The sequence below is a fragment of the Lepidochelys kempii genome, chromosome 2 (assembly GCF_965140265.1).
Source record: "Lepidochelys kempii isolate rLepKem1 chromosome 2, rLepKem1.hap2, whole genome shotgun sequence".
NCBI classification, from domain to species: domain Eukaryota; kingdom Metazoa; phylum Chordata; order Testudines; family Cheloniidae; genus Lepidochelys; species Lepidochelys kempii.
Window position 1 is genome coordinate 162297147 of NC_133257.1, and position 25225 is coordinate 162322371.

At 38.3% G+C, this 25225-nt stretch overlaps 1 protein-coding gene across 11 annotated transcripts in view; it reads left to right on the forward strand.

The window, feature by feature from the left end:
* The window catches only part of GALNT1 (polypeptide N-acetylgalactosaminyltransferase 1), a 193818-nt gene that overhangs the window by 97973 nt on the left and 70620 nt on the right, over positions 1-25225 (forward strand). For all 11 annotated transcript variants that reach the window (XM_073332672.1, XM_073332679.1, XM_073332671.1 and 8 more), the window contains one exon: positions 14822-14988. In XM_073332672.1, coding sequence (XP_073188773.1) covers positions 14822-14988 — 167 coding nt within the window. The remainder of the gene's footprint in view (positions 1-14821; positions 14989-25225) is intronic.

Consider the following 25225-nt stretch of genomic DNA (forward strand, 5'->3'; position numbering starts at 1 on the left):
CCTGCCCGAAATATTGTATGCTTACACATGAGCTCATACTGAAGTTAACTCTTCAGATCTTAAATGGATTTGCATCGAATAGCAGTTGCTGTATATTAGAAGCTGCTTGTTTGAATCATAATTTAATTTGGCAGAGAGAATCCGACTTGCATGCTTTTCTCAAACTTTATTTTTCCTGCCTTAAGTTACTTAAGTAGGTATATTGAAACCAAGACTGATAAGTTAGCACATCAGAGAATATGTAAAGGTACTACTTTTCCAGACAGCATTTTAAATAATTTAGACTTACTCCTGTATTTGAGTGTTTTGAAGCTGCACGCTTATCCCTCATCCCATAACTCCATCAATTTGTCGTCTTAATGATTTAAGGCAGCATCATAAATCCTTGTGTCAAGACCATAGTATAAATTCCTGTATATTCAAATGTAGAGAATATGGATATAGAGGTGTCCCAGCCACTAATGATACCTCATTTGTTTACATGTGACACAGTATGCTAATTGGGCATAGAGACTTGATTAGATCCATAAATTACCAGAATTTTTGTATACTTTCAGGATATATTGTTCTATTCAGATTTTACTAATGTAAAAGGAGATAATTCAGAGAAGGAACTAAAAGCCTACCATTCTTTCCCGTCAGCTCTAAATAGTGCCATCATTATCATGAAGGTTTTGAGAAGGCTTTGCACCAAGTTTAGGAAAAAGCAGTGGATACTCCTTTGTTTGAAGTTGCTAGTTTGAAAGTTCAGCCAGCTAAGAATTTGAAGTCATACTTATATTGCTATTTGATAAGTAGACTGAAGAAAATTGCAGTTGATGCAATGACTATAGTAATGCTAAAAATCTGAAAGCATCTGATCAAGGGCTTTCTTTTTCAGTGTCGGAACCTTTTTTCATCTGGTCTTACTGTCAAGAGCAGGAGGCTCTTCGAAGATATTTCCATATTAGACAAAATGCATAGGGTATTTTGAGCCTCTTGCAGAATCTGGCCTAAGTTTTCTTGTTGGTGTGAGTTTTTTAATATTTATTTCCCCCAAAAAGCAGAAGGTATAAATCTTGTTTTTCTTATAAAAAAAAAAATTAATACTTTAAAAATTAGGTTGCCACTGTAAGCCAAAGCAGAGTAGGTTTAAATTATTTTAATAACTTCTCATCCTCAGACACTATAATCATCCACTTCGGTCCAAGCCGTCACATATCCTGTTTTCCTTAATTGAGATTTGAGAAATGAGAAATACATTTGGCAAGGGAGGCTTAAAAAGTATAGTTTCAGCCATTTGGAGAAGAGAATCCTTCTATGTCTCTATCAAAAAATGCTTTGCTAGGAGCAATTTGTTATGCCAGGAAAGCTAGTAAATTGCCACTTTCCTTTTGTGAAATTCTGCTTGAATTCTGTAACCACAATGGTTTTAAGGACCATTTTGGATTTTGTTTCCAGGGTTTAAAGAAGATTTCTACTTGGTTCATGAGATTATGCGACCTTTCTTCTATCCAAATCTTTGAAATAAGACGAAAGGAAAATTTCATACTCTTGATGTCAGGTAAATTATGAAATACTAATGAGGGCAGAGAATTTAGCAGGTCGGATTAAAATGTGTGGAAACGTTTTTGAAGGTTTTGTCTGCATTCAGGTCACCGGTTGAAAGATTAAGGATAGATTTTGATGTGAATCGTATAAATTAAGACCCCTGTTTAGCATAAATGGCTACAATCCAAAACTCTGAAGATGAAGCTCTTTTCAGAAGTAGTGGAAGGCTCTGATATAGACCTTTTTGGCAATGTTTTTTATGCTGCCATAAATTAAAACTGTGGCTATATGTTGTGTATATGTTTGAAGGAAGTCCAGCAATTTTTGGTACTTAAAAGGTCCCACTTTGCTCTGATGTTTTGTTTTTAGTCCTTTTAGCCATATTGATACTACAGGATAATTGTCAATTTTTATTCCAGTGCATGGATTGCCTGTTGGTGATTTCTAGGGTGTTTTCTGAATACAGAGTTAGTGTCAAGGTTATTGTTAAATAATGGACTTGTCTGTAAAAGTTTCAAGAGTCTGTCAATATCCAGGAAAGATTAAACCAGAATTTAACACACATTTTCAAGTTAAGAATAAGATTTTCTTCTATAGCAATCATACTTAAATTGAGCTCTTAACTTCATGGACAGTGGAAAATAATTACTTTATTGCAAATGTAAGGATACTGTAATCTGTATCCCAACTAAGCTCCATTATATTTCCATACCAAAGGTTTTTCAATTTTGTAATTTTTTTCACTAATATAAACAGCATTTTAATAGGGGATGTGCTGCCTAAAACATTCCATTATTCGGGAGGAGCTCTAGTACCATCATTGAAATTTGGCCAGGGGATAATCCTGGGGTTAGGGAAGTAACTGTTACTGTCCTCATGTAAATTCTTTAGAACTGTGTTAATTCATAAGCTTCTAAATCATCATTTCCTGTCTCTGTTTTGCTTACTGTTGCTTCCATGAAGCTTGCTGCTAAGAATCTATTGGCATCCTTTTAGAATTTCAACATGTATCACTTCAACAACCTGCTCTAGCATGCCATATAACTAAATTTCTGAATTGAGAGGGATACTGAATGCATGCTCTTGTTCCCTTCTCTTGTTTTTACCCATCAAAATATCTTTTGGTCTGGGAGAACATGCACTGGGCTGTATACCAGGAGACGTTGAACTCCATACTCAAAGCTTCTAACTTCCATTAATAATTCTGTGCCCTAAATAACTCTGTATTGACCTCATCCCCAACTGAAAGGTTACAGAATCAGGGAAAAGAACCCAGATCTCAAATTTGGCAGACCCAATTTTGTTTTTTAGCTGTACTGCCTCTCAATCTGCTAAATCTTCATGCTTGTCTATGACTGTGTAAAATGGGGCTAACTCATGCCTGTATAAACCATTATTCTCAGGTTACATGTCGTCCTCTAGTGGCTGGTCTTCAGGGGATAACAGTTTACTCCTGCTGGTCGCTAATATAGTTAATCCTCTAGCTCAACAAGTAGAGGTCTGTCCTGCAATAATTAAATTCCAGGATTTAAAATCTGCTGATACAGATGACAATATTAAGGTTTCACATAATAGAATTTGTGTGTTCCTTTTTCAAAACATTAGGAAACAACATACAAACCCCCTACATGTTAAATATATTAAATTTGGAAAGTTCAGTACTCAAATGTTTGGAAATTGTAGAATAAAGGTGGTTCAGTGTTATCCCTGTTCCCTTCTGCGTATATATTATGAGAGTACGTTGTTACTTGTTCACATACAGTTATTTCAACAGGATCCCAACCTCAATAGCAGCATTTTAACATCCTTTTCTGTATGTAATTCACAACAGAATGTAAAACAGACCTGTTGAGAAGGCATGCAAGACTTGTCAATAAATTCATCTCTCCACAGTATTACCTGCAGAAATGTTTTTTCCATGGTTTTTAAAGCCATGAAACAAACTGTAGCAAACTATACTAAACTAATGTATAATAAGCAAATATTTCTGTAATATTCTATATAGCGCGCACACTCTTTGGTTTTAAGAATGATGCTTAGATTAAATTGAACAGTGAATACAATACACACCTCAATTCAAAGAACTAATTATAAATGCCTCTGGAATCTCTAAATGCCAAGTGATGTGCTGCAGTGAGATTAGCCTATAGGTGCCTTATTGGAGTAGTATTTGAGATGGTATTGCTTGCAGGAATTGTTAGTAAACTGATTCAGATTAATGCTTAAACATTTTGTATTTTCCTGAATGTTTTAAAGTTTGATTTTAGTGTAAAATTAGCAATTGTTGGTCCAGATGACTAATGTTGAAATGATACAAATGTTAGTCCTTTTTTATGATACTGAGAAATTAAAATGGTAAAAGAATAACTATCCATCATGACCTGGAAACCAAACAAGGCTGAGCAATAGATGCAGTGATTTAATTCTGTTAAATCGGACCTTAGATTCAGTGGCTTAAAAATTCCTCTAGTTTAATAGCTTTGAGTAACAGCCGTGTTAGTCTGTATTCGCAAAAAGAAAAGGAGGACTTGTGGCACCTTAGAGACTAACCAGTTTATTTGAGCATGAGCTTTCGTGAGCTACAGCTCACTTCATCGGATGCATCAAATGAAATGAAATGAAAGCTCATGCTCAAATAAATTGGTTAGTCTCTAAGGTGCCACAAGTACTCCTTTTCTTTTTAATAGCTTTGCAATCCAGACAGAGCTATTGAGAATGAACTTCAATTCACACAGGTACCCTTTTTTCTTAGATACATAATTCTGCTTTGATCTGCAGAATCTCATAATTTAAATAAGGTCTAAATTAACAACTCACTACTATGCTGCTTTATCTTGCACTGTTTTCAATGGCTTGATAAAGAGTTTGTGACTCTCAGAAGCTTGTCTAGATTATTTTTTTAGTCCAAGTAAGGTTACATTTCTTGTCTCCCACTCTGATTGTCATGCCTTTTTTTGAATTCTTCCACTGGCTCCCACTTCTCTGATGCACAAGTTCAAGCTTCTCATCCCCTTCAAGACCACATGTAATTTTCTTGTCCTCTAAGTCTCACCCTGTCTAATCACCTCCCTTCTTCTTGACTGTGCCAGTAATGCCAGCCTTGTTGCTCATTTTGAACATTTTCTTCTGCAGCAGTGTCTATGGTTTCTTGTGGGCTATTCCTCAATTGATAGAATGCCCTTCTTAAACTGGTTCACACAGTCTTCACTCTTTCATATACATCCACTCTTGAAAGCCTCTTTCTGTGATGTATGCAAGAAATTTGGTTGACTATCATCTACTTCCTTTTTTGTCTGGGGACAAGAGATCAAATGTTGGGAGGATGAAGTGTAAGGGCTGTTAAATTGAAGCTGGAGATTTCTGTGTGGGAGAAGATGAGAAGCTTATTTGATGGGAGAGAGGGAACCTTAGTGTGTTTAATATTAAAATAAAATCTGTATATCAATAAACTTGTAACTAATAAGACTGTTCACCCTGATTGCTTTGTATATTGCAACCCTCTTACCTATCCTTCGTCTTTTTTTAGATCAAAGTGGCTGGAAGAGTCTATTTGCATTTTAAAAGTGCATGTTTTGGGAGCTGTAGCAATCTAAGTAATGATACTGAACCGCTTTAGCTAGAAGCTCATAGGTTGAGGGCCACTCCTGCAAGGAAAGGGCTTGACACATAATGTAAAACTTTCATCTCCAGCAGTCATTTGGGGCCCTCTTTAAACTATATTGGAGCTGAAATGTAGGCTTGGCAAGCTGGTCAATTGACTGCCTGTTTGACCACAATCAGATATTCCAGTAAGAATGTGCTGATGTGGGAGGCGGCCTAACTTTTTGATAGCCTCGTGATGCCATGTGTTCACAAGTCTACATAAGTGTTGATCACTCATTTTACTACAAGCTAACCTATTAGGGAAAAGGTTAAACTATTTGAAAACTGAGCATCTTGATTAGCTGGAATTTTCTAGGGCGAAGTGTTGTCTCTTTATTTGTATACTAGGCCAAAGATGTACATGATGGCTTACAAAGGACATAAAAATTAAGACTGCGGTCCCTTCCTCAGAGCCGACAATCTAAACTGACCAGACATCAACATACATTAACTCCGTAGGGAGGGAAAAGAGGGTTCAGTCATTACATCTTTCCCCCCAACACAGAGAAAAAGGTGTGCAGCTATTAAGCCTCTCCCTTAACAAACAAAACTATCAAGGCTATTAACCCCCTAACTTCTCCCTCAACCTTCAACAAAGTAAACAACCCATCTTAAATGCCTATGTAAATAACTCCCCCCCCCGCATGTAAATAAACTGCCCTCAATAAAAATCCCCTTCATAGTCCCTCACCCCCCAAACATTACACACACACATCCTTAGCCAAAGCTTCCAGATAATATAAAACGTTCTTTGCTAATGAGAGGGGTTGACATCATATCTCTTCAGAGGCCCTTCCCTTTTCCCTTGCTGTCCCTTTCTTCCCTCCTGCTATGGCTTATGAGTCCGTTATGTTTTGCTGCAGGGAGGAGGGCTGTGCCTGTGCCCCCTCACCCCCACGCTTGTGTGATTTGTGATTCTGTAAAGGTTCTGGGAGGAAGGGTGCAGTATGCCCAAATACAAGGCTGGAATATTCTGGAGGATCAGGAGTTAAAAATAGAACTGAATGGCTACTGGTTGGTTGACTTATTGAAATATAAGAGATACTTCATAAGTACTCCTTTTCTTTTTTCATAATCTAGAGAGCATTCTAGAAGTAGTGAGACATAACCAGACATAATAAATTATGCTGATTTGAGAAAAGACAATCATGTGTGGAAACTTTTTTTTATTAGACATGAACATGGCTAACTTTTAACACTAAGTGCAAGTTCTTTGAGTATGTCCACCTGTTCTTGTGAGTAGGTGATTCATGTAGATAGAATGGAGAAATATTTGTTGAATTTTTTTGGTGTCCAGCTATTGGCAAAGAGAGATTATTTCAGTCAAAAAGCTAAAAAGGAAAGTTGGTAAGCATCAAAATTTTTCTTCTGTGCGTTTTTTCCACTTAATCTTCGGCGGCAGCATCACCACAAAGCATGGAGTTTTTGATGAAGACAGTGATATGAGTGACAGTGAAAGTGAAGCTAATCCCATTACTTCATTTAAGAATTTTGCTACTCCATCTGATTTAGCAACAAAAACTTCTACTTCTGGAAAGTCTTCAGATGTTCATCAAAGTGGCATTAAGAAGTTTTTGGATAGAATATCCCATGACCAGGAAAACAAAATTGACCAGACATTTGCTAGATATATTTATGGCATCAGTACACCATTTCATATTGTCAAAAATCCTTATATGCTGGAAATTTTTCATAAATTGCATTGTTTATTAAGTACCAAATAGGAAACTACTTGTGGGAAATCTGAATGTGAAATGGCTGATGTAAAAAGTTGGTTTTTTGGTTGGGAGGCGGGGGCTTTTGTTTTCTTTAATTGATCAAAGCGATATATCAGCATCAATCTGTCTCACGCCATCTGTACAAATGGGTGGGGGAGGGGAAGCCGGGTCCAGTCTCAGTCCATAGCTTCTGCACATCGACAACAGAATCCACTAATTACTCCAGGTCTTTTACAAGGGCCTCACTGGCTTGTACGTTAATCTGGGCTTCTACTTTAGCCATTTTGTCAGGTGCAGCAGCCAGCTGGGATAAGGCCTTATCCAGATTCGACTTAGCAGTAGAGTTGGTGGTATTACTGTGCAGGCTCCTCGCGTGTATTTAGTGTTGGATGGAGCACAATCAGGGTGGTGTTAACTTCAGGGTACAGCTTCACAGCCAGTCTAGTATTCATTCCAGTGCACAACTGAACATCACCACACAGCCCGGTATATTGCTAACCAGTTTACAAATATAATCAGTGAATTGGGTCCATGGAAGGCTATTTTGGTTGTGACCATCATAATATGAAAGCTGCTTGGGTGTTGATAAACAAGTATCCATATCCACACTGTTATGGATGTGCTGCCCATACAATCAGCTTTACATTGGTGATTTTGAAGATCTGACAGCTTTCTCATCAAGTGTCAAAAGTGAAAAGCATTTTCAAAAGAAAACAAGTAGCAACAGCCATTTTTCAGCTAAGTTTAGTAGAGCACTTAGTTTCATCTTACTGAGTAAAACTTACTGTACGCAATGGGCGTCTATTAAATGTCTCAAAGATTTTTGGATATGCAAGAAGCCTCTTTAATCAGCTGCTGCTGAAGAAAGGGTGGCCCCCAAGTAACCCACACTGACATTCTTGATATCTTTTGGGTATGAAACTAAAAATTCATTTCACTGTTTGAAGCCGTAGCTCAGTCCATTCAGAATATGGAAAGTGATAGTTCTACACTGTCTAATGTCAAGAACTAGTTCCAGAATGTTAAGAAATATATTTGTGAGTATACTGAATGCAGTCCATTTAAAAAAGCTGAAGAGAAAAAGATAATAGACAAAATAATCAAGTGATCACTTGTGCACAAATGCTGCCTACCTTCCTGATCCACTCTTCTAGGGGCAAGAATTTTCTTATGATGACTTTGATTCAGCTTGTGATCTCATAGTGGCTATTGCAAATTTTAGAGGATATACAAACAAACAATTCTGACAGAGGTATCAAATTATAAAGCAAGACGTAGCCTGTGCAATGGTTTAAAAAAAAATCAAGTGCAATCCCAGCAGTTGACTGAAAATAGCTTGCTCCTTCGTCAGGGTGGAAAAACTTGTCATCCTTGCACTCTAGCAACAATGGCAGAAATTATTTTAATACTTCTGCGTACTTCTGCATTTGTGGAATGAAACTGGCTGGTTTGGGGAATCATCTATCCAAACACCAGAAATAGATTGAAGAGCTCCACTGCTGGAAAGCTGGTGACTGTTACAATTTAAGGTTACAGAAGAAAAGGGCAGATAAGAGTTGACTCAGGGTTCATCAGATGAAGAGGAAGATGATGATGAATTTGATAAGCGATATAGATAAAGCAGTTAAAGCTGATTTAAAGAAAAACAAACTAAAAGCAAGATGCTCGAAGACTTGGCCTGCTGTCTATCTAGCATAAGAGCAACTATAAAGAAAGTCCTTTAAATGCCATGTGTTTTATTTCTGTTAATTCTTTTGTAACTACTCAGTCTTGAATAACATTCACATTTAAATGCTAACCTAATATTGCTACGAAATGTCATTGTTTCACTTTTTTCTGAGTTAGTCAGTCAGCTAGATAACTTCTTGTAATTAGACATAAATTTCTATCTTTAAGGCTAATCTTTTTGAAGACCATAAAGTCTTACTCTTTCATTCTTGTTCTGATTAAGTAGTACTTTAAAGTATGTGACCATTTTTGACCTTGTTGGACTATATTTGTCCAGTCACTTGGCCAGTTATATTTGGACTGGCCAAATGTCCAACCCTACAGATGTGCCATTCTGATATTAAAATCAGAGAACAGACACGATCTAAATAAAAGAACAATATAATTATATTTTTAAAATACCTTCTATAGACTTAATTCGTAATGATGGCAAGTACCTTTGTGTTTTAAGAGCTGTGGTTAAAGTTATAAACGTTCATCTGAACATTTCTACTAACATCTATAGCTATTTTATTAGTAATATTTATATTAATAAAATTCCCATTGTGCTGGGTGATGTACATACACAGAAAGTAATGATGCTCTGAAGTAATGGTGTAACAAACTATAGACACAACTTGTAATTTCATCCTTGTATAATGACAGTCATGTTATAGTTTGAGGGGGTTAATGGTCTGGTCATGGTTATTAGATTTTTAATGGCATAAAGTCCTCTATCATCCCCCTTCACCCCCCTTCTGTTTGTGTGTGAGAAGTGCATATCTTCTAATAGTCTTAAAACAGTAGATACTGGTTTGCAAACATTTACATAAGTTTGCATAAATATACCTAAAGTTACAGAGAGGGGCAAAAAGGAAAGTAGAGATCTTCGTATTTCATTCTCTCTCCTCCCTGTGAGTGTTAACATTTCATTCCAAAAGAATTTCACACCAAAAACCACTAATTTTATTGTTAAAAAAACAAAAATTCTAGCCCGGTTTCACTGTAAAACAGTTCCTCATACCACCTCCACCTTTCGCAAGTTTTGGGGGAAAGTAGTGCCAAGGAGCTTTTCAAATGCCTTCCAGCCCTGAGAGAGCAAAACAGGTCAGGGAGGAGGATGCTCAACATTCATCACCCAAGCCTGTGGGGTAGAACCAAATAGGGGAGGATCTTCATTTGCTCGTAGACCTCAGGTGAGGGCAGTGCTGGGAACCACAATAGGAACTGTAGAGTCATCAGGAACAGCTTCTCCCCTGCTAGCTGCAGATACAGGAGTGCTATAACCTTAGTTTCATCCAAAAAGTCTAATTTAGCATGTGCAGCAGCTTTGATTGGCTGCCCTTCTCGGGAGAATGGTGAAGGGCAGCCAGTAAAACAGGAAAGCCCCATATACTAAGGACTTTCTTCACAAATAAGAGGGCCTGAAAACCTGTAGCCTGAAGGGAAACTTTGAAATGTCAGCAGGTTTAGACTGGTTGGTTTATTTAATATTTACTGCACTATAATGATTGGTGTAAATGTTGCTGATAGAGTATTATGATATATGGAGATCTTGTGTAATTAATCTTTGTAATTATGATGAAAGTTAAGTTTAGACATTTTCATTGCTTTTAGCTCCTCAGATGTCTAGAAAATCTTGAAATGTTTCATTTAAGTGCTATAAAGCCTAGATTTTTAAGGGAATTACTGATCTCAGCATTGCAACGCATAAGTCTCCATTTTCAAAAGTCATTTAAGTACTGGTGAGAAGTCGCATTGCGGGTATGTCTACCAATCCTGCCAGTCAGCTCCAACAGTTGGAGTATTCCTTCTCAGCCTTTAACAATAGTAAAGACCACTTCCTCACATTTTCTGGAATCAAGAGCTATAATTTAAACCTCTAAAAGATAATTTGGGGTCAACTGCCATTACCCTAACCCTAAAAGTCACAGGCAGGTCACATAGTGTCCTGCACCTACATAAGTCAGCATGCTAGCCTTCACCTTTGCTGCATACAAGGATGGTTGAAGTAAGTATCAGCCCATCAGACATCACCTAGACAAGAGAGTGCAGGTCCCCCTGGAAGTAGTCATGTAAATTGGTGGAAGTATCTCAATAAATCTTCCAGAGGAGTTTCCTTTTCTCCATGCCTACCATTCAAAACTCTTAAAACAGATGCCTCCAACATGGGGTGGGGGTTCACCTGGGCCGCTTAGGTTCAAGGTCTCTGATCTTTCCAAGGGGCCCAATTACACACACACACATTCTGGAGCAGAGTGCAACTCACTGTGCTTGTGCTCCATTTTTTCCAGTTCTTAAAGGGTCATCTGTCCATATATTAACAAGCAACAATGTTTTACTAACAGACACAGAGGAGCAAGATCCACTCCTCTGTCAGGAAGCAGTAGGGCTGTGGAACAAGTGTATTGGTCACAACTTAAATCTAGTGGCTCTCTGCTTACAGGTCTTCAGAATGTTCTGCTTGCTTGCCTCAGCAGACAATTTACAAGCAATCATGATTTGTCGGTAATGGACATTGTCATTCAAGAAATACTTATTGGGGTCAGTGCTCCATAGATATTAGCAATATTGAACAACAGAAAGTTTCAAGACTTCTTCAGCAGGGGATCAAGATCACAGGTCCGTATTAGGGTTGTTCTTGATCCCTGGTCATCAGCTCTCATGTATAAGGCTGTAAGAAAGTTGATTTTGTTGTTCAGAAGCTGAAGTCAAAGCCCCAGGACCTAAACATTTGTTTCATTACTGACTAGATGACTAGTATCTCCCCCTGTTCCTCCATGCGCAGTGTGTGGTGTGGGAGCCCAAACTCGTGCACCCCAGAGCGAGCCCCAGATCAGAGACCTCTAGAAGCCTTCCCAGCCCTGTATCCTGCAGGGGAGACAAACCCTAGTGCCCACCAAGCCCTGTTCACCGGGGCCTCCCCAAGCCTGTCCTTCAGTGCAGACGAATGGCTGTGAAAAGCAAAGTCCTTTGAAATTGTGTAAGAGACACTGCTGCTTGGCAGGCCTGACCCACACCACCAGGTGCAGGTAGACCTTCACCTGCGCAAAGTTCAAGGCAAGCACCAGAAGGGCTTGAGTGCAGACAGTGGCGCTCAATATGTAGCTGGGGCAGTGAAGGGGTGAATGCTATGGGGAAACTAGTCCCATCCTCTGCATTTGCCACAGCCCCCACCAAGTCATGACAAAGAGGTGGCTCTGCCAAATTTGAGTGGTATTGTGACACCATGTGCCAAGTCACAATGCCACTTAAAGTTGCAACGATTTGTAGTTTCCTCAACAAAATCACAGCCCGTGATTTTCTTACAGCCTTACACATGCATTTATCATCCAGTTCTCCTAATCCCAAGGGTAATCAGCATGATCAAACAAAACTCAGCAAAGATAATGCTGGCTCCAGCCTAGGTAAAGGCAGTCTTGGTTTTCATACCCGATGAACCTCTCATTTCAGACCCGATCCAACTGCCTATTTGGCTGTCTTTGCTATCCCAGAAGGAAGGCCAAATTCTGCCTCTGGTTCTAATATTTATAAGATCCAGATTCACTTTATAGTATGGATATTGGATGATTGTCCGTGTTAGAGGGAAGTTGCTCATCGGAAGTCAAAATACCCTTATTAAAAGTAGAACTTAACCAGCACTATATGCTCATAATGGAAAATACTTAGATGTGCATAGGGCCCTGTCATTCATGATAGGATTAGGCTGTTAGGGTATTTCCTAGATTATTTGTATTTTCTGAAGAAAGAGGGAAAGGTCAACATATTTCCACTCAAGGACTGTCTAATTGGGTTATTAGTTGTAGTAAACTTTGCTAATATTTAGCTTAAGTAGCCCTTCCAGAAAGACACTCATCTCACTCCAAGGCCCAAAAGCCTCTGTTGTGTCTTTGAGGAATGTGTTTGTAGCAGACATATATAGGGTAGCCATTTAGAGTTCAGAACATGGGTTTTACACACTTCATTCCATTGAACATCACAGTATGATGTTCATTTTAGGAGGGCCATTTTATAGTCATTTAGACTCCCAGCACCCACCTCCATAAAGTTTGATCACTGAGAGTCCCCATCAGTGGAATATATGTGAACAAGCACTCAAAGAAGAACACTAATTTTGGTTCTTTGAGATGTGCTGTCCACAAGCTGTTGTCCTTTCCCACTAATAGTGTCTTATAATAGCTGGATTCAGTATTGGTGAAGGAATTAAAGGCTGGTTGGGGTTGCCTTTGCCTTTGTTGGGAGCACAGGGACATTCAGGGTGCACGGGCACTCCTGGTCCAAAAAAAATCCAAAATTGAGTGCACTGGTTCATGTGTACCATCCATGGAAAATATATATATAGACAGCATATCTCAAAGAAACTCAATAAGGTAAATAACTGTTTCATCATATGGCTATAATGTTTTCTTCCAGAGATTTTGTAACATTCATTCCTACATGGCGGGTAACTTTGTTCAGACTTAATCTTACAGAGAAATGTATGATAAAGCCAGATTGTGCCTGGCCCATATGCAAGATGGGGTGTGCAGGGCTTGAATTGGAAAACAAATGGCTATTCTTCTAAGAACCACCTGTTTGAAATGCCAAAATAAGACATCCTTCCACAGAAGCTATTTAGTGGTGTGGCTTGGATTCCCTTGGGCTCCATTCATTGTTTTGGGGAGTGGGGCGGGGAGTCAGACAAGGTTGCTCTTTAGGCTCAGCTCACCCTCAGTAAGGTATGTTGGAGCTTGTATGCCTCCAGACTTTGGGTTCTCCTTTCAGTTGGAGGAACCACCCCACTCCCACTCAGAAAGTTCAGGCACAAATGTTGTACTTATGTTCAGAGTATGAGAACTAGTTTTGACTAGTGCCTTTAGTGACCCATCTGCAAATTGAAGGGCAGGGGTGGGAGGAGGATGCAGACCAATGCCCTATCCCTTTACACTGGCCAGTAAAGCTAGCCCCCTCCCCCTAAGGTTGGAGGAGACATACTGCATGCTCCTCACAGTTCCCTGAAGGCTGTTGCAAGGCATAAAGCTTCCTAAGGCAGCATCCTTCTTGGCATTCCTTCTGGAGTGGTATGCCTCAGTACTGCCTATCATGAATTCTGTTGCAGTTCATTTGATCACTCAATTTGGAATTCAAGAAAACAGCTCTACTGTTAAAAATGAAGCTCCATTCCTTGTCCTTTTCTGATTTTGATTTCATGTTTCTACATTGCTTTGTTGATTCTCCAAAGCTGACAGAACTAAAATCTTATAGTACAGTAGTTCGCATATGAGTCTGAAAATACTTAAAATTTTCATAATAAAAGGTTGTATGACCATAATCTTGCTTTATTTAGAAAAGCGACAATAAAGTTCAATACATGATTACCCTATAAAATTAATGTAAGTTATTTTAAAATCTTACATTTTTCATGTCAAGAACTACTAAAGTAGTATAATGCTAAATATATAATGCTAGTTATAATAAATTATTTTTTCTTCCAGCCATACAGTATTCCAAACGAATTACTTTTTTGCAAATATACTTTTAATTTTTCTGATTTTTTTTCTGTTGTAAAACTGTTCACTTCCTAGCCTGTATAGCTTTTGCTTAACTAAGTTTTTTTCTTAAAGCGAGTCGAATTTAATGTTATCAGAGGTGGCACCCTTGGAAGATTGAGCCTCCTTATTCACAAAACAGGTATACAAGGAAGTACAAGAAATGAGACAGTAGTTTCAATGCATATCTTGTGTGTTTGCCTATGGTGTTAACAAGGATGCCACTTCTTTATCCTGTTCTCACCAACTGAATTTATGTACTGCACGTGACTGAACAGCCATCAAATGGTAACATCTGGTCACTGCTGACCAGAGAAGGGAGCAAGACATGCACTGAAAATGAAAAGCTTGCTGTTCCATTACTTAATCCACTGAGCCATTCAGCCCTCCATCCTTTCCCTGCCTCTCTACTATGGGTTTGAACAATTCAGCATAATATAGTGACAAACGCTTTTCTTAACCCTTTACACCAGTGTATGTTAAAAAGAGCCAGAAACTGGAACACACAAAGAGACATGTTATGGTGCAGATATATATATTTGATATTTTAAATCGGCAAACTCTTGGTCTTTTTCACGTTTTAAATCCTACTATAGGAGTATTCTTAATGTTATAACCCAGAAATTATATTTTAAAATTGTTATAAAAACTGTTGACTTATAAATGAACCTGTTCGTTTTACCTTTCTGTCCATAGGTGTAAAACAAAGGTGTATCCAGACAACCTTCCTACAACAAGTGTTGTCATTGTGTTTCACAATGAGGCTTGGAGTACACTTTTACGAACTGTCCATAGTGTGATAAATCGGTCGCCCCGACACTTGCTGGAAGAAATTGTACTTGTAGATGATGCCAGTGAAAGAGGTAATACAGTGGTGGTGTTGCTGGTTTTCAGATGCTGTCTACATGGCTTCATGACTTACTGCTTTAAGAAATTCAGACTTGACATAGGTTTAGCAAGGAAAAATAGCAAGGACAAGTAATATTTGAAAAATCGTAGTAATGAAACGATGCCCACATTGGTTTTTATCTGGAACATTCCACACTGAATATATGGTAAAAGCCCACCTACCCACTCATTGTACTCTACTATTAACATTATAAAGGACACAACAGTTCTGGCTATCTTTAAAAAAAAAAAAAGGGGGGGGGCACCAACCTGTTAATTTCAAATTCTGTGCAATCTGTAGTACACTTTGCTTTCTAGGGCATTCACAAACCCCTGCAGTAGTGGTCCCCGTAGTGAGGTCCTGGATCATGGGAGTGCACCGTGGGTTATGCCGGGGTCTGACCCTGGAAGCGGGTCCAGGACACATTGGAATGGCGTTCTGGCACTTTGCCACATGAAGGTTGCCATTTTGTTCCATACAGCATGATGCACCATTCATGAGGTCATGCTGCTAGGATTCTAGTAGAACCAGAAATGAAGGAAGTCTGGGTCATTTAATCAGATGCTAACGGGGTCCTTGGTGGAAAAAAGTTTGAGAACCACTGTTTTGGAGCATGTAAGATTTTTTTATATGCATCACCTGATCAAATGAACACAGACAGCTTTCTGCCCTAAAAACCTAAATAACTCAGATATAAACACCCGTGTGCATAGGTTTGAACTGGTTGAAACTTGACATTTTCATTCCACAGACAAATGTGATTCCTCTTCTTGCCTCCACCGCCCCCCAAAAAAATGACATTCCAAATCAGAAAAATATTTCGATTTCGAAAATTCAGTTTTGGCTCAGCCAAAACCTTACAGAAAAATTGAAAAGTTTCATTTAGATTTTGACTTTAATATTTTTATTTAGTTTGTTTCTTTAAAATTCTGATTTAATTTTTAAATATTAATATTAAATACTAACATTTAATTAAAATGTTTGATATGATATAGTATTGTCAGGATAAAGTTATGCATAATTTATATCAATCACAGTTTTAAAAAAAAAAAAAAGGTTTCATGCTGTGGTCACAGTGACCTTGAGGACCTTGCTGCCATTCATTAACAGTTAGTTAGCTTTGATATAGTTCTGTTTGAAACAGGACTAGATCAAAGCTAACTAACACACTGATAATGTGTGGCAGCAGGGTCCATATAAATGGCAAAATTCACAGTTATGTGACAGTGGTGACCATGATGACATAATTGTATCCTTAAGAATTGGTGATTAGTATTGTAATTGATGAATATAAAATAAAATGCTAAATATAAACCTAAAATAAAAAACCTGCCATCTGGTGAAGGATTTTCTCCAATATTAAGTGTGTCCATATGCATATGAAAGCGTTCGAGAAGACCTCTGTGTGTGTGTGTGTAAGTAATATTCATTAACCGATTGTTTGACTGTCCTGTCATCTGTTACCTTCATTTATATAACCAGTGAAGATTATTTCCATAACTTGGGAACGTTGCAGCAGTGCCAGAGATTGCTCATTAGGTAGAGGATAGTGAATGCAAAGGATGACACATTAAGCAGGTGAATAGCTACAGAGGAAATCAACGTGAGCTTTGAAGACCATCACTAGAGCAACTGAATCTAATCTCAGAGTGAGAATATTAGCTGAATTGAAGGAAAGTATGAAAATGAAACAAAAAGGCAATGAAGTAGTAGGGCTAAAGTCTGAGTAGTGATTATGGTCCAGAGATTCAATATGACTCTGCCATTGCATGGAACAATATGGACATCTGGGAATTAAAGTATTAAACTGAGAAATAACATAGGACAAAAGAAGAGAGAACAATCATGCACAAAAGCAAATTCCACTACATTCCTGCAGAAAAACTTGCTTGATCAGAACTACTTTTCAAAATGTTTTCTAGTCAATGAATTTGTATGTCTCTTACTGTTGGAGTCTAGGTAGGATGCAAATGTAGTCCCCAAATTTCAGTTGGTGGCATACTTAAATATTAGCTTTCTTGTTTACTGATGAAGCTTTCTCTGTACTAAATGTGCAGGCAAGCCTATTTCAGATTGAAACCCAGTCTTATAATAGAGTGTACTAGTACAAGAAGTTACAAGGTAATTGGAACCTCAAACTTTCCAAGAAACACACAATGGGATTCCTTTAGATCAGTGGTTGGCAACCTGCGGCCCATGAGGGTAAGCTGATTGCGGGCTGCGAGACATTTTGTGGACGTTGCCGTCACTGACCAAGTCACAATACAGTATTCATAAAATCATTACATTACTCTATTCTTAGATTACATAGTAATTCCATGTCCTTCACATACACTTTCCATCTTCATTTGTCATGTTATTTTGTAATTCTTAGTTTTGTAACATGTAAGCGCACATTTAAATATAAAGCTAAAATGAAAAAGTAAAAAAATTACATTAAAATATGTATAATTTCAAAATGAAAAGTCCTTAAAAATCAGAGCATTCTGTTCTTACAAGGTTTTTAAAAACTATTTAATTGAAATTACCATGTTCCCATGGGACATCTCAGTTTTGACTAAGTAACTTCCTCTGATAAAAACGTTCTGTCAAACGTTTTGACTAGTTGTGGCACAGGTAAACTAACTTTATATTTAACTACCTTGATTCCACTAACCAGTTGTCAAATGTTCACTCCTCAAGCACTATAACAGCTTTAACATGGAGTCAGACAATCCCCTTGGGTACTCCGATCTGTCTTACCACCCAGGTAAGCCTGACTTTGTGATAGATGGTTTCTTACACCAAGGATCATAGCAATATTCAGGTTACTCTCAGTCCCAAAGGACTGATCACTTACCCCAGGTCAACTGCGCTTTAGCTCTCACATCAGTGACCAGGATTGTAGACAATTCCATGTAACTGTCTAAAGATTTATTATATAGGGAAAGGAAACAAGTGTTTACAAGGTTAAAGCAGGTAAGCATATATATACACACACATGAGTTCCAAACCTCAGTTTCAAAAAGTAATAGAAGCTTCTATAATAAGAAAGCTCTGTATGTTCTTTATGGCTAACCCAGACTAGGCACTGGGGTCTAGTACTTATGGCTACTAATTCTTGCCCCCAGAGTCCAAGCAGCATAAAGATACAGGTCCTTCTTGTTGGGGGATTTTATTCCCTTCCCTCCCCTTCCGATCTGAGCTGCAGGCTCAGCTGATCCAAGGAATTGACTTGCATGACTCATCTTCATGGGCAGGGGAGAGTAAACAGTCTTTTATCCTTTTTTTTATGTTCCACACTAGTCCGTCTGGTGTTGATTGTCTTTCCTTGATGGGAAGGGACATAAAACCTTCTGCTGTTAACCAGCATTTCACGCTAATTAATGCCTCTCAGCTGTCTGGTGATTTATACAGTTGCAGAGAACTACAATGCAAATGCTCAAATGTTACCTTACAATTTGAGATACAGATGTTATAAATGAGATTAATGCATGCAGCAGTTTACAAACATTCCGTAAAGTCTAAACACATTTTTATAATTCTAATATCTATTTTAACAATACTAACACAGGTGAGCCAGAGTGGTTCCAGCTATGTATTTGGAGTGGAGACATGGGAACCTTTGCGTGAGCTGGCACCTGGTTTGTCAGCATCACACCTGAGTTAATTAGTCCCTCTGTACTAAGAACTAGGTCAGCACTGGATGACTGTAGGTCACATCAAGAGCGAATGCACTAGCAAGGATCAGAGAAGAAACCAGGTGAAGCCATGCTAGCTAGCCAAACATACAGAGAAAAATGATTCAGACCTTTTAAAAGAAATATCAGTCTTTCTTCCATTTATTATGAACGACTGTGGCAAGGCCATTGCATAGAACTATTGAACTATTTATTGAAACTTTTAAATGACTACATAAGAATGGCCATATTGGGTCAGACCAAATGTCCATCTAGTCCAGTATCCTGTCTTCTGACAGTGGCGAGTGCCAGATGCCCCAGAGGGAATGAACAGAACAGGTAATCATCAAGTTATCCATCCCCTGATGCCCATTCCCAGCTTCTGGCAAACAGGCTAAGGACACCATCCATGCCCATTCTGGCTAATAGCCATTAATAGGCCTATCCTCTATGAACTTACCTAGTTCTTTTATGAACCCTTTTATAGTCGTGGTCTTCTCAACATGCTCTGGCAAGGAGTTCCATGGGTTGACTGAGTTGTGTGGAAAAAATACTTCCTTTTGTTTGTTTTAAACCTGCTGCCTATTAATTTCATTTGGTGACCCCTAGTTCTTGTGTTTATGAGAAGGAGTAATAACACTTCCTTATTTACTTTCTCCACACCAGTAATGATTTTCTAGACCTCTATCATGTCCCGTCTCTCCCCCCTCACCCCCGCCATCTCTTTTCCAGGCTGAAAAGTCCCAGTCTTATTAATCTCTCCTCATATGGAAGCTATTCTATGCCCCTAATCATTTTTGTTGCCCTTTTGTGAATTCCAGTATATCTTTTTTTGAGATGGTGACCACATCTGCACGCAGTATTCAAGATGTGGGTGTATTGTGGATTTATATAGAGGCAATATGATATTTTCTGTCTTGCAGTCTGTCCCTTTCTTAATGATTCCCAACATTTTTGACTGCTGCTGCACATTGAGTGGATTATTTCAGAGAAATATCCACAAAGACTCCAAGATCTTTCTTGAGTGGTAACAGCTAATTTAGACCTCCCCATTGTATATGTATAGTTAGGACTGTGTTTTCCAATGTACATTACTTTGCATTTATCAACATTGAATTTCATCTGCCATTTTTTTGCTTAGTCACCCAGTTTTGTGAGATTCTTTTGTAGCTGGTCACAATCTGTCTGGGACTTAATTATCTTGAGTAGTCTTGTATCATCTGCTAATTTTGCCACCTCGCTGTTTACTCCTTTTTCCAGATAATTTATGAATATGGTGAATAGTACCGGTCCCAGTACTGATTCCTGGGGATCACCACTATTTACCCCTCTCCATTCTAATAACTGACCATTTATGCCTACCCTTTGTTTCCTATCTTTTAACTAGTTACCAATTCATGAGAGGACCTTCCCTTTTATCCCATGACAGCTTACTTTACTTAAGAGTCTCTGGTGAGGGACCTTGTCAAAGGCTTTCTGAAAATCTAAGTACACTATATCACTGGATTCTCCTTGTCCCCATGCATGTTGACCCCCTCAAAGAATTAAAAGTAGATTGGTGAGGCATGATTTCCCTTTACTAAAACCAAGTCGACTCTTCCCCCAACAAATTATGTTCATCTATGTGTCTGACAATTCTGTTCTTTTATAATTTCACCCAGTTTGCCCAGTACTGAAGTCAGCCTGTAGTTGCCGGGATCACGTCTAAAGCCCTTTTTAAAAATTGGCATCTCATTAGCTGTCCTCCAGTCATTTGGTACAGAATCTGATTTAAATGATAGGTTACAAACTATAATTCGTAGTTCTGCAGTTTCACATTTGAGTTCCTTCAGAACTCTGGGTGAATACCATCTGGTGACTTATTGCTGTTCAATTTCTCAATTTGTTCTAAAATCTCCTAATGATGCCTCAATCTAGGATAGTTCCTCAGATTTGTCACCTGAAAAGAATGATTCAGGTTTGGGAATCTCCCTCATCCTCAGCTGTGAAGGTGGGTGCAAAACATTAGTTTAGTTTCTCCGCAGTATCATCATTGAATGCTCCTTTAGCATCTCGATTGTCCAGTGGCCCCACTGGTTGTTTAGCAGGCTTCCTGCTTCTGATATATTTAAAAAAAAAATTGCTATTTCTTTTTAAGTCTTTGGCTAGCTGTTCTTCAAATTCTTTTTTGCTCTTCCTAATTATATTTTTACACTTCATTTGCAAGAGTTTATGCTCCTTTCTATTTTCCTCACTAGGATTTAACTTCCACTTTTTAAAGGATGCCTTTTTGTTTCTCACTGCTTCTGTTCCTTTGTTGTTTAACCACGGTGGCACTTTTTTTGGTTTTTACTATATTTTTTAATTTGGGGTATACATTTAAGTTGAGCCTCTATTATGGTGCCTTTAAGAAGTTTCCATGCAACTTGCACTTTTGGCACTAACTGTACCTTTTTAATTTCTGTTTAACATCCTCATTTTTGTGTAGTCCCCCTTTCTGAAATTGCATGCTACACTGTTGGGCTGCTGTGGTGTTTTCCCCACCGCAAGGATGTTAAATTTAATTATTTTTATGGTCACTATTACCAAGTGGTCCAGCTATATTCACCTCTTGGACCAGATCCTGTTCTCCGTTTAGGATTAAATCAAGAATTGTCCTTCCTCCTGTGGGTTTCAGGACTAGCTGCTCCAAGTAGTCGTCATTTAAGGTGTCAAGAAACTTTATCTCTGCATCCCATTCTCAGGTGACATGTATCCAGTGAATATGAGGATAATTGAAATCCCGTATTGAGTTTTTTATTTTTATAGCCTCTCTAATCTTCCCTGAGCATTTCACAATCCCTATCACCATCTGGCCCGGGTAGTCAGTAATAGATCCTTACTGCTATACTCTTATTATTAGAGCATGGAATTAACTATCCTTTGAGATTCTGTGGTACAGTTTGGTTCATTTAAGATTTTCTACTTTGTTTGATCCTACGCTTTCTTTCACGTACAGTGCCCTCCTCCACTAGCATGACTTGTTCTGTCCTCCCGATATATTTTGTACCCTGTATTACTGTGTCTCATTGATTATCCCCATTCCCCCAAGTTTCTATGAAGCCTATTATATCAATAGCCTCATTTAATACAAGGCACTCCAGTTCACCCATCTTATTACAATATTTAAGACTTCTAGCATTTGTATATAAGCACTTGAAAAACTTGTCACTTTTTAGCTGTCTGCCATTACATGATGTAATTGAATGGGACTCTTTTTCATTTGACTGTTTCTCATGAGATCCTACCTGTATTTTATCTTCCATCCTCCTTCCTAGGACATAGAAAATCTCCATTAATAGGTCCTCCCCAAGGGAAGTCTCTGTCCGAACCACATGCTCCTCCGCACCGGTCTGCTTTCCTCCAGCTCTTAGTTTAAAAACTGCTCTACAGCCTTTTTAATTTTAAGTGCCAGCAATCTGGTTCCATTTTTATTTAGGGGGAGCCCATTCTTCCTGTATAGGCTCCCTCCTTCCCAAACATTTCCACAGTTCCTAATAAATCTAAAGTCCTCCTCCCTACACCATTGTCACATCCACGCATTGAGACCCTGCAGTTCTGCCTGTCTAACTGGCCATGTGCATGGAACTGGAAGCGTTTCAGAGAATGCTACCATGGAGGTCCTGGACTTCAATCTCTTACCTAGCAGCCTAAATTTGGCCTCCAGGACCTCTCTTCTATCCTTCCGTATGTCATTGGTACCTACATGTACCACGACCACGGCTCCTCACCAGCACTATGCATAAGTCTATCTAGATGTCTCGAGAGAATCCGCAACCTTCGCACCAAGATGGCAAGTAAATATGCTGTTCTCCTGGTCATCACAAACCCAGCTATCTATGTTTCTAATGATAGAATCCCCCATAACTATTACTGGTCTTCCTAATAAGTGGAGTTTATATTTATACAATAGCCTAACAATTAGGGCTGTCAAGCGATTAAAAAAAATAATCGCGATTAATCGTGTGATTAATCATACTATTAATAATAGAATACCATTTATTTAAATATTTTTGGATGTTTTCTACATTTTAGATGTATTGGTTTAAATTACAACACAGAATACAAAGTGTACAGTGCTCACTTTATATTTTTTATTACAAATATTTGCACCGTAAAAAACAAAAGGTAGTATTTTTCAATTCACATAATACAAGCAATGTAGTGCAATCTCTTTAAAATGAAAGTTGAACTTAAAAATGTGGAATTGGGTACAAAAAATAACTGGACTCAAACAAAACAATGTAAAACTTTAGAGCCGACAAATCCACTCAGTTCTACTTCTTGTTCAGCCAATCGCTGAAACAAGTTTGTTTACATTTGCAGAAGATAATGCTGCCCTCTTGCTTACAATGTCACCTGAAAGTGAGAACATGTGTTCAGATGGCACTGTTGTAGCTGGCGTCGCTACATGCCAGATGCGCTAAAGATTCATATGTCCCTTCATGCTTCAACCAGCATTCCAGAGGACATGCATCCATGCTGATAACAGGTTCTGCTTGATAACAATCCAGACTGACACATGTTCATTTTCATCATCGGAGTCCGATGCCATCAGCAGAAAGTTGATTTTCTTTTTGGTGGTTTGGGTTCTGTAGTTTCCGCATCAGTGTGTTGCTCTTTTAAGAATTTTGAAAGCATTCTCCACACCTGGTCACTCTCAGATTTTGGAAGGCACTTCAGATTCTTAAACCTTAGGTCGAGTGCTGTAGCTATCTTTAGAAATCTCATATTGATACTTTCTTTGTGGAATGTCAAATCTGCAGTGGAAGTGTTCTTAAAATGAACAGTGTGCTGGGTCATCATCCGAGACTGTTATAACATGAAATATATGGCAGAATGCAGGTAAAACAGAGCAGGAGACATACAGTTCTCCTGCAAGGAGTTCAGTCACTACATAATTAACCCATTATTTTTTTTAATGAGCATCATCAGCATGGAAGCATGTCCTCTGGAATGGTTGCTGAAGTATGAAGGGGCATACAAATGTTTAGCATCTCTGGCATGTAAATACCTTGCAGTGCCGACTACAAAAGTGCCATGAGAGAGCCTGTTCTCATTTTTAGGTGACATTGTAAATAAGTGGGTAGCATTATCTACTGTAAATGTAAACATGTTTGTCTTAGCGATTGGCTGAACAAGAAGTAGGACTGAGTGGACTTGTAGGCTCATTTGCTATCCATATAGTGCACTAAATGAAGCAGGAATCCTGTTTTTTAAAAAAGTACAGTATATGAATATGTAATTAGACTGCATCATAACACATACACCTAAGAGGCCTAATTAGGTTGTAAGGGCCATCTAAATTATGGCATTTTCTAACTTTGCATGCTTGACTTTGCAAGCTTGCCATTTTTAAATGTACTTTTTTTATCTCACTTTCTAGGTGTTGTTTTTTATAAAGTAAACTGAAAAAACAAGTCCCACCATAATACATGGTTCATTAGCAGGTTTGAACCTAAAACCTTTAGCTCTCCAACACAGACCATTGTCACCTGAACAAAAGAGGATAATAGCAGTAGAAGGCTATATGAAGCAGTCGCTGGAGAGGGAAGCTGGGTGATGCAACACACATTTCAGCAGTGACTTACACAGCTAATTGCAGAGGAACACTGGCAGTCAGAATTCCTGGGTTCTTTTCCTGACTTCTCTGGAGGGAGGTTTTGGGTCAGGCAGCCAGACTCTTCCATTTTTTCCTTTAACTTCCAAGTAGATTTGCAGTACTACGTAAGGTCCCAATCCTGTAAACACTTAATACTGAGCATAGTGTTTATTGCTATGAATAGTCCCCTTAAAGTTGGTGGAACTGGAACCACTCACCTTAGTGTTTTCACTTTGCAAATTAAGCCCCAACATTGAATCCCTGGCCTCCAGTTAAAATATTGTTGCGCTTAGCTAGATAATTTACTAGAAAGATGCATTTCTGTTTTTTAGAGCTGGTTGAAAAATGAGGATGTATGTATGTGAGTGAAACTTGAATGTTTTTAATTTTTTTCCCCCAAATTTCAAAATCAAGATATAATTAAAATTTCAAAATTTGAACAATTTCAGCCTGGTTCTATAATTGATTTAAATGGTTAAGGAAAAATTCCATCAACATTTTTCCTGTTTCTGACATTCAAAATTTCACATTCATAGAATTTTTTACCAGATTTACTTTATGAAAAATAGTAGCTCTTGAATCTTTACATGCAGTGAGTGAACATGCCTTTTACTATACTGTAAGCAGAACAAGATGTCTCACACTGGATTTTTGCCAGTCCTGGTTGTGTTGTTTTTAAAAATTTTATTTGTTTCTGTTAGAGCCTTACCAGTCTCCTGGTATTACACTTGCACACTTCAGGTCAGCGTCATTGCCTCAGTTGATTTAGCTATTACTGGTTAGGCTATTTTCAAAGATTACAGCAACTACTGAATTTTCCACAGGAAGAACACATTAATCAATATGACACGCTCCTTCTTTCTCATGAAGTGGTTGGCGTAGGAGGGAAAACAGAAATTGAAATCATGGCTTCCACGTAGATCAGAGCAAAG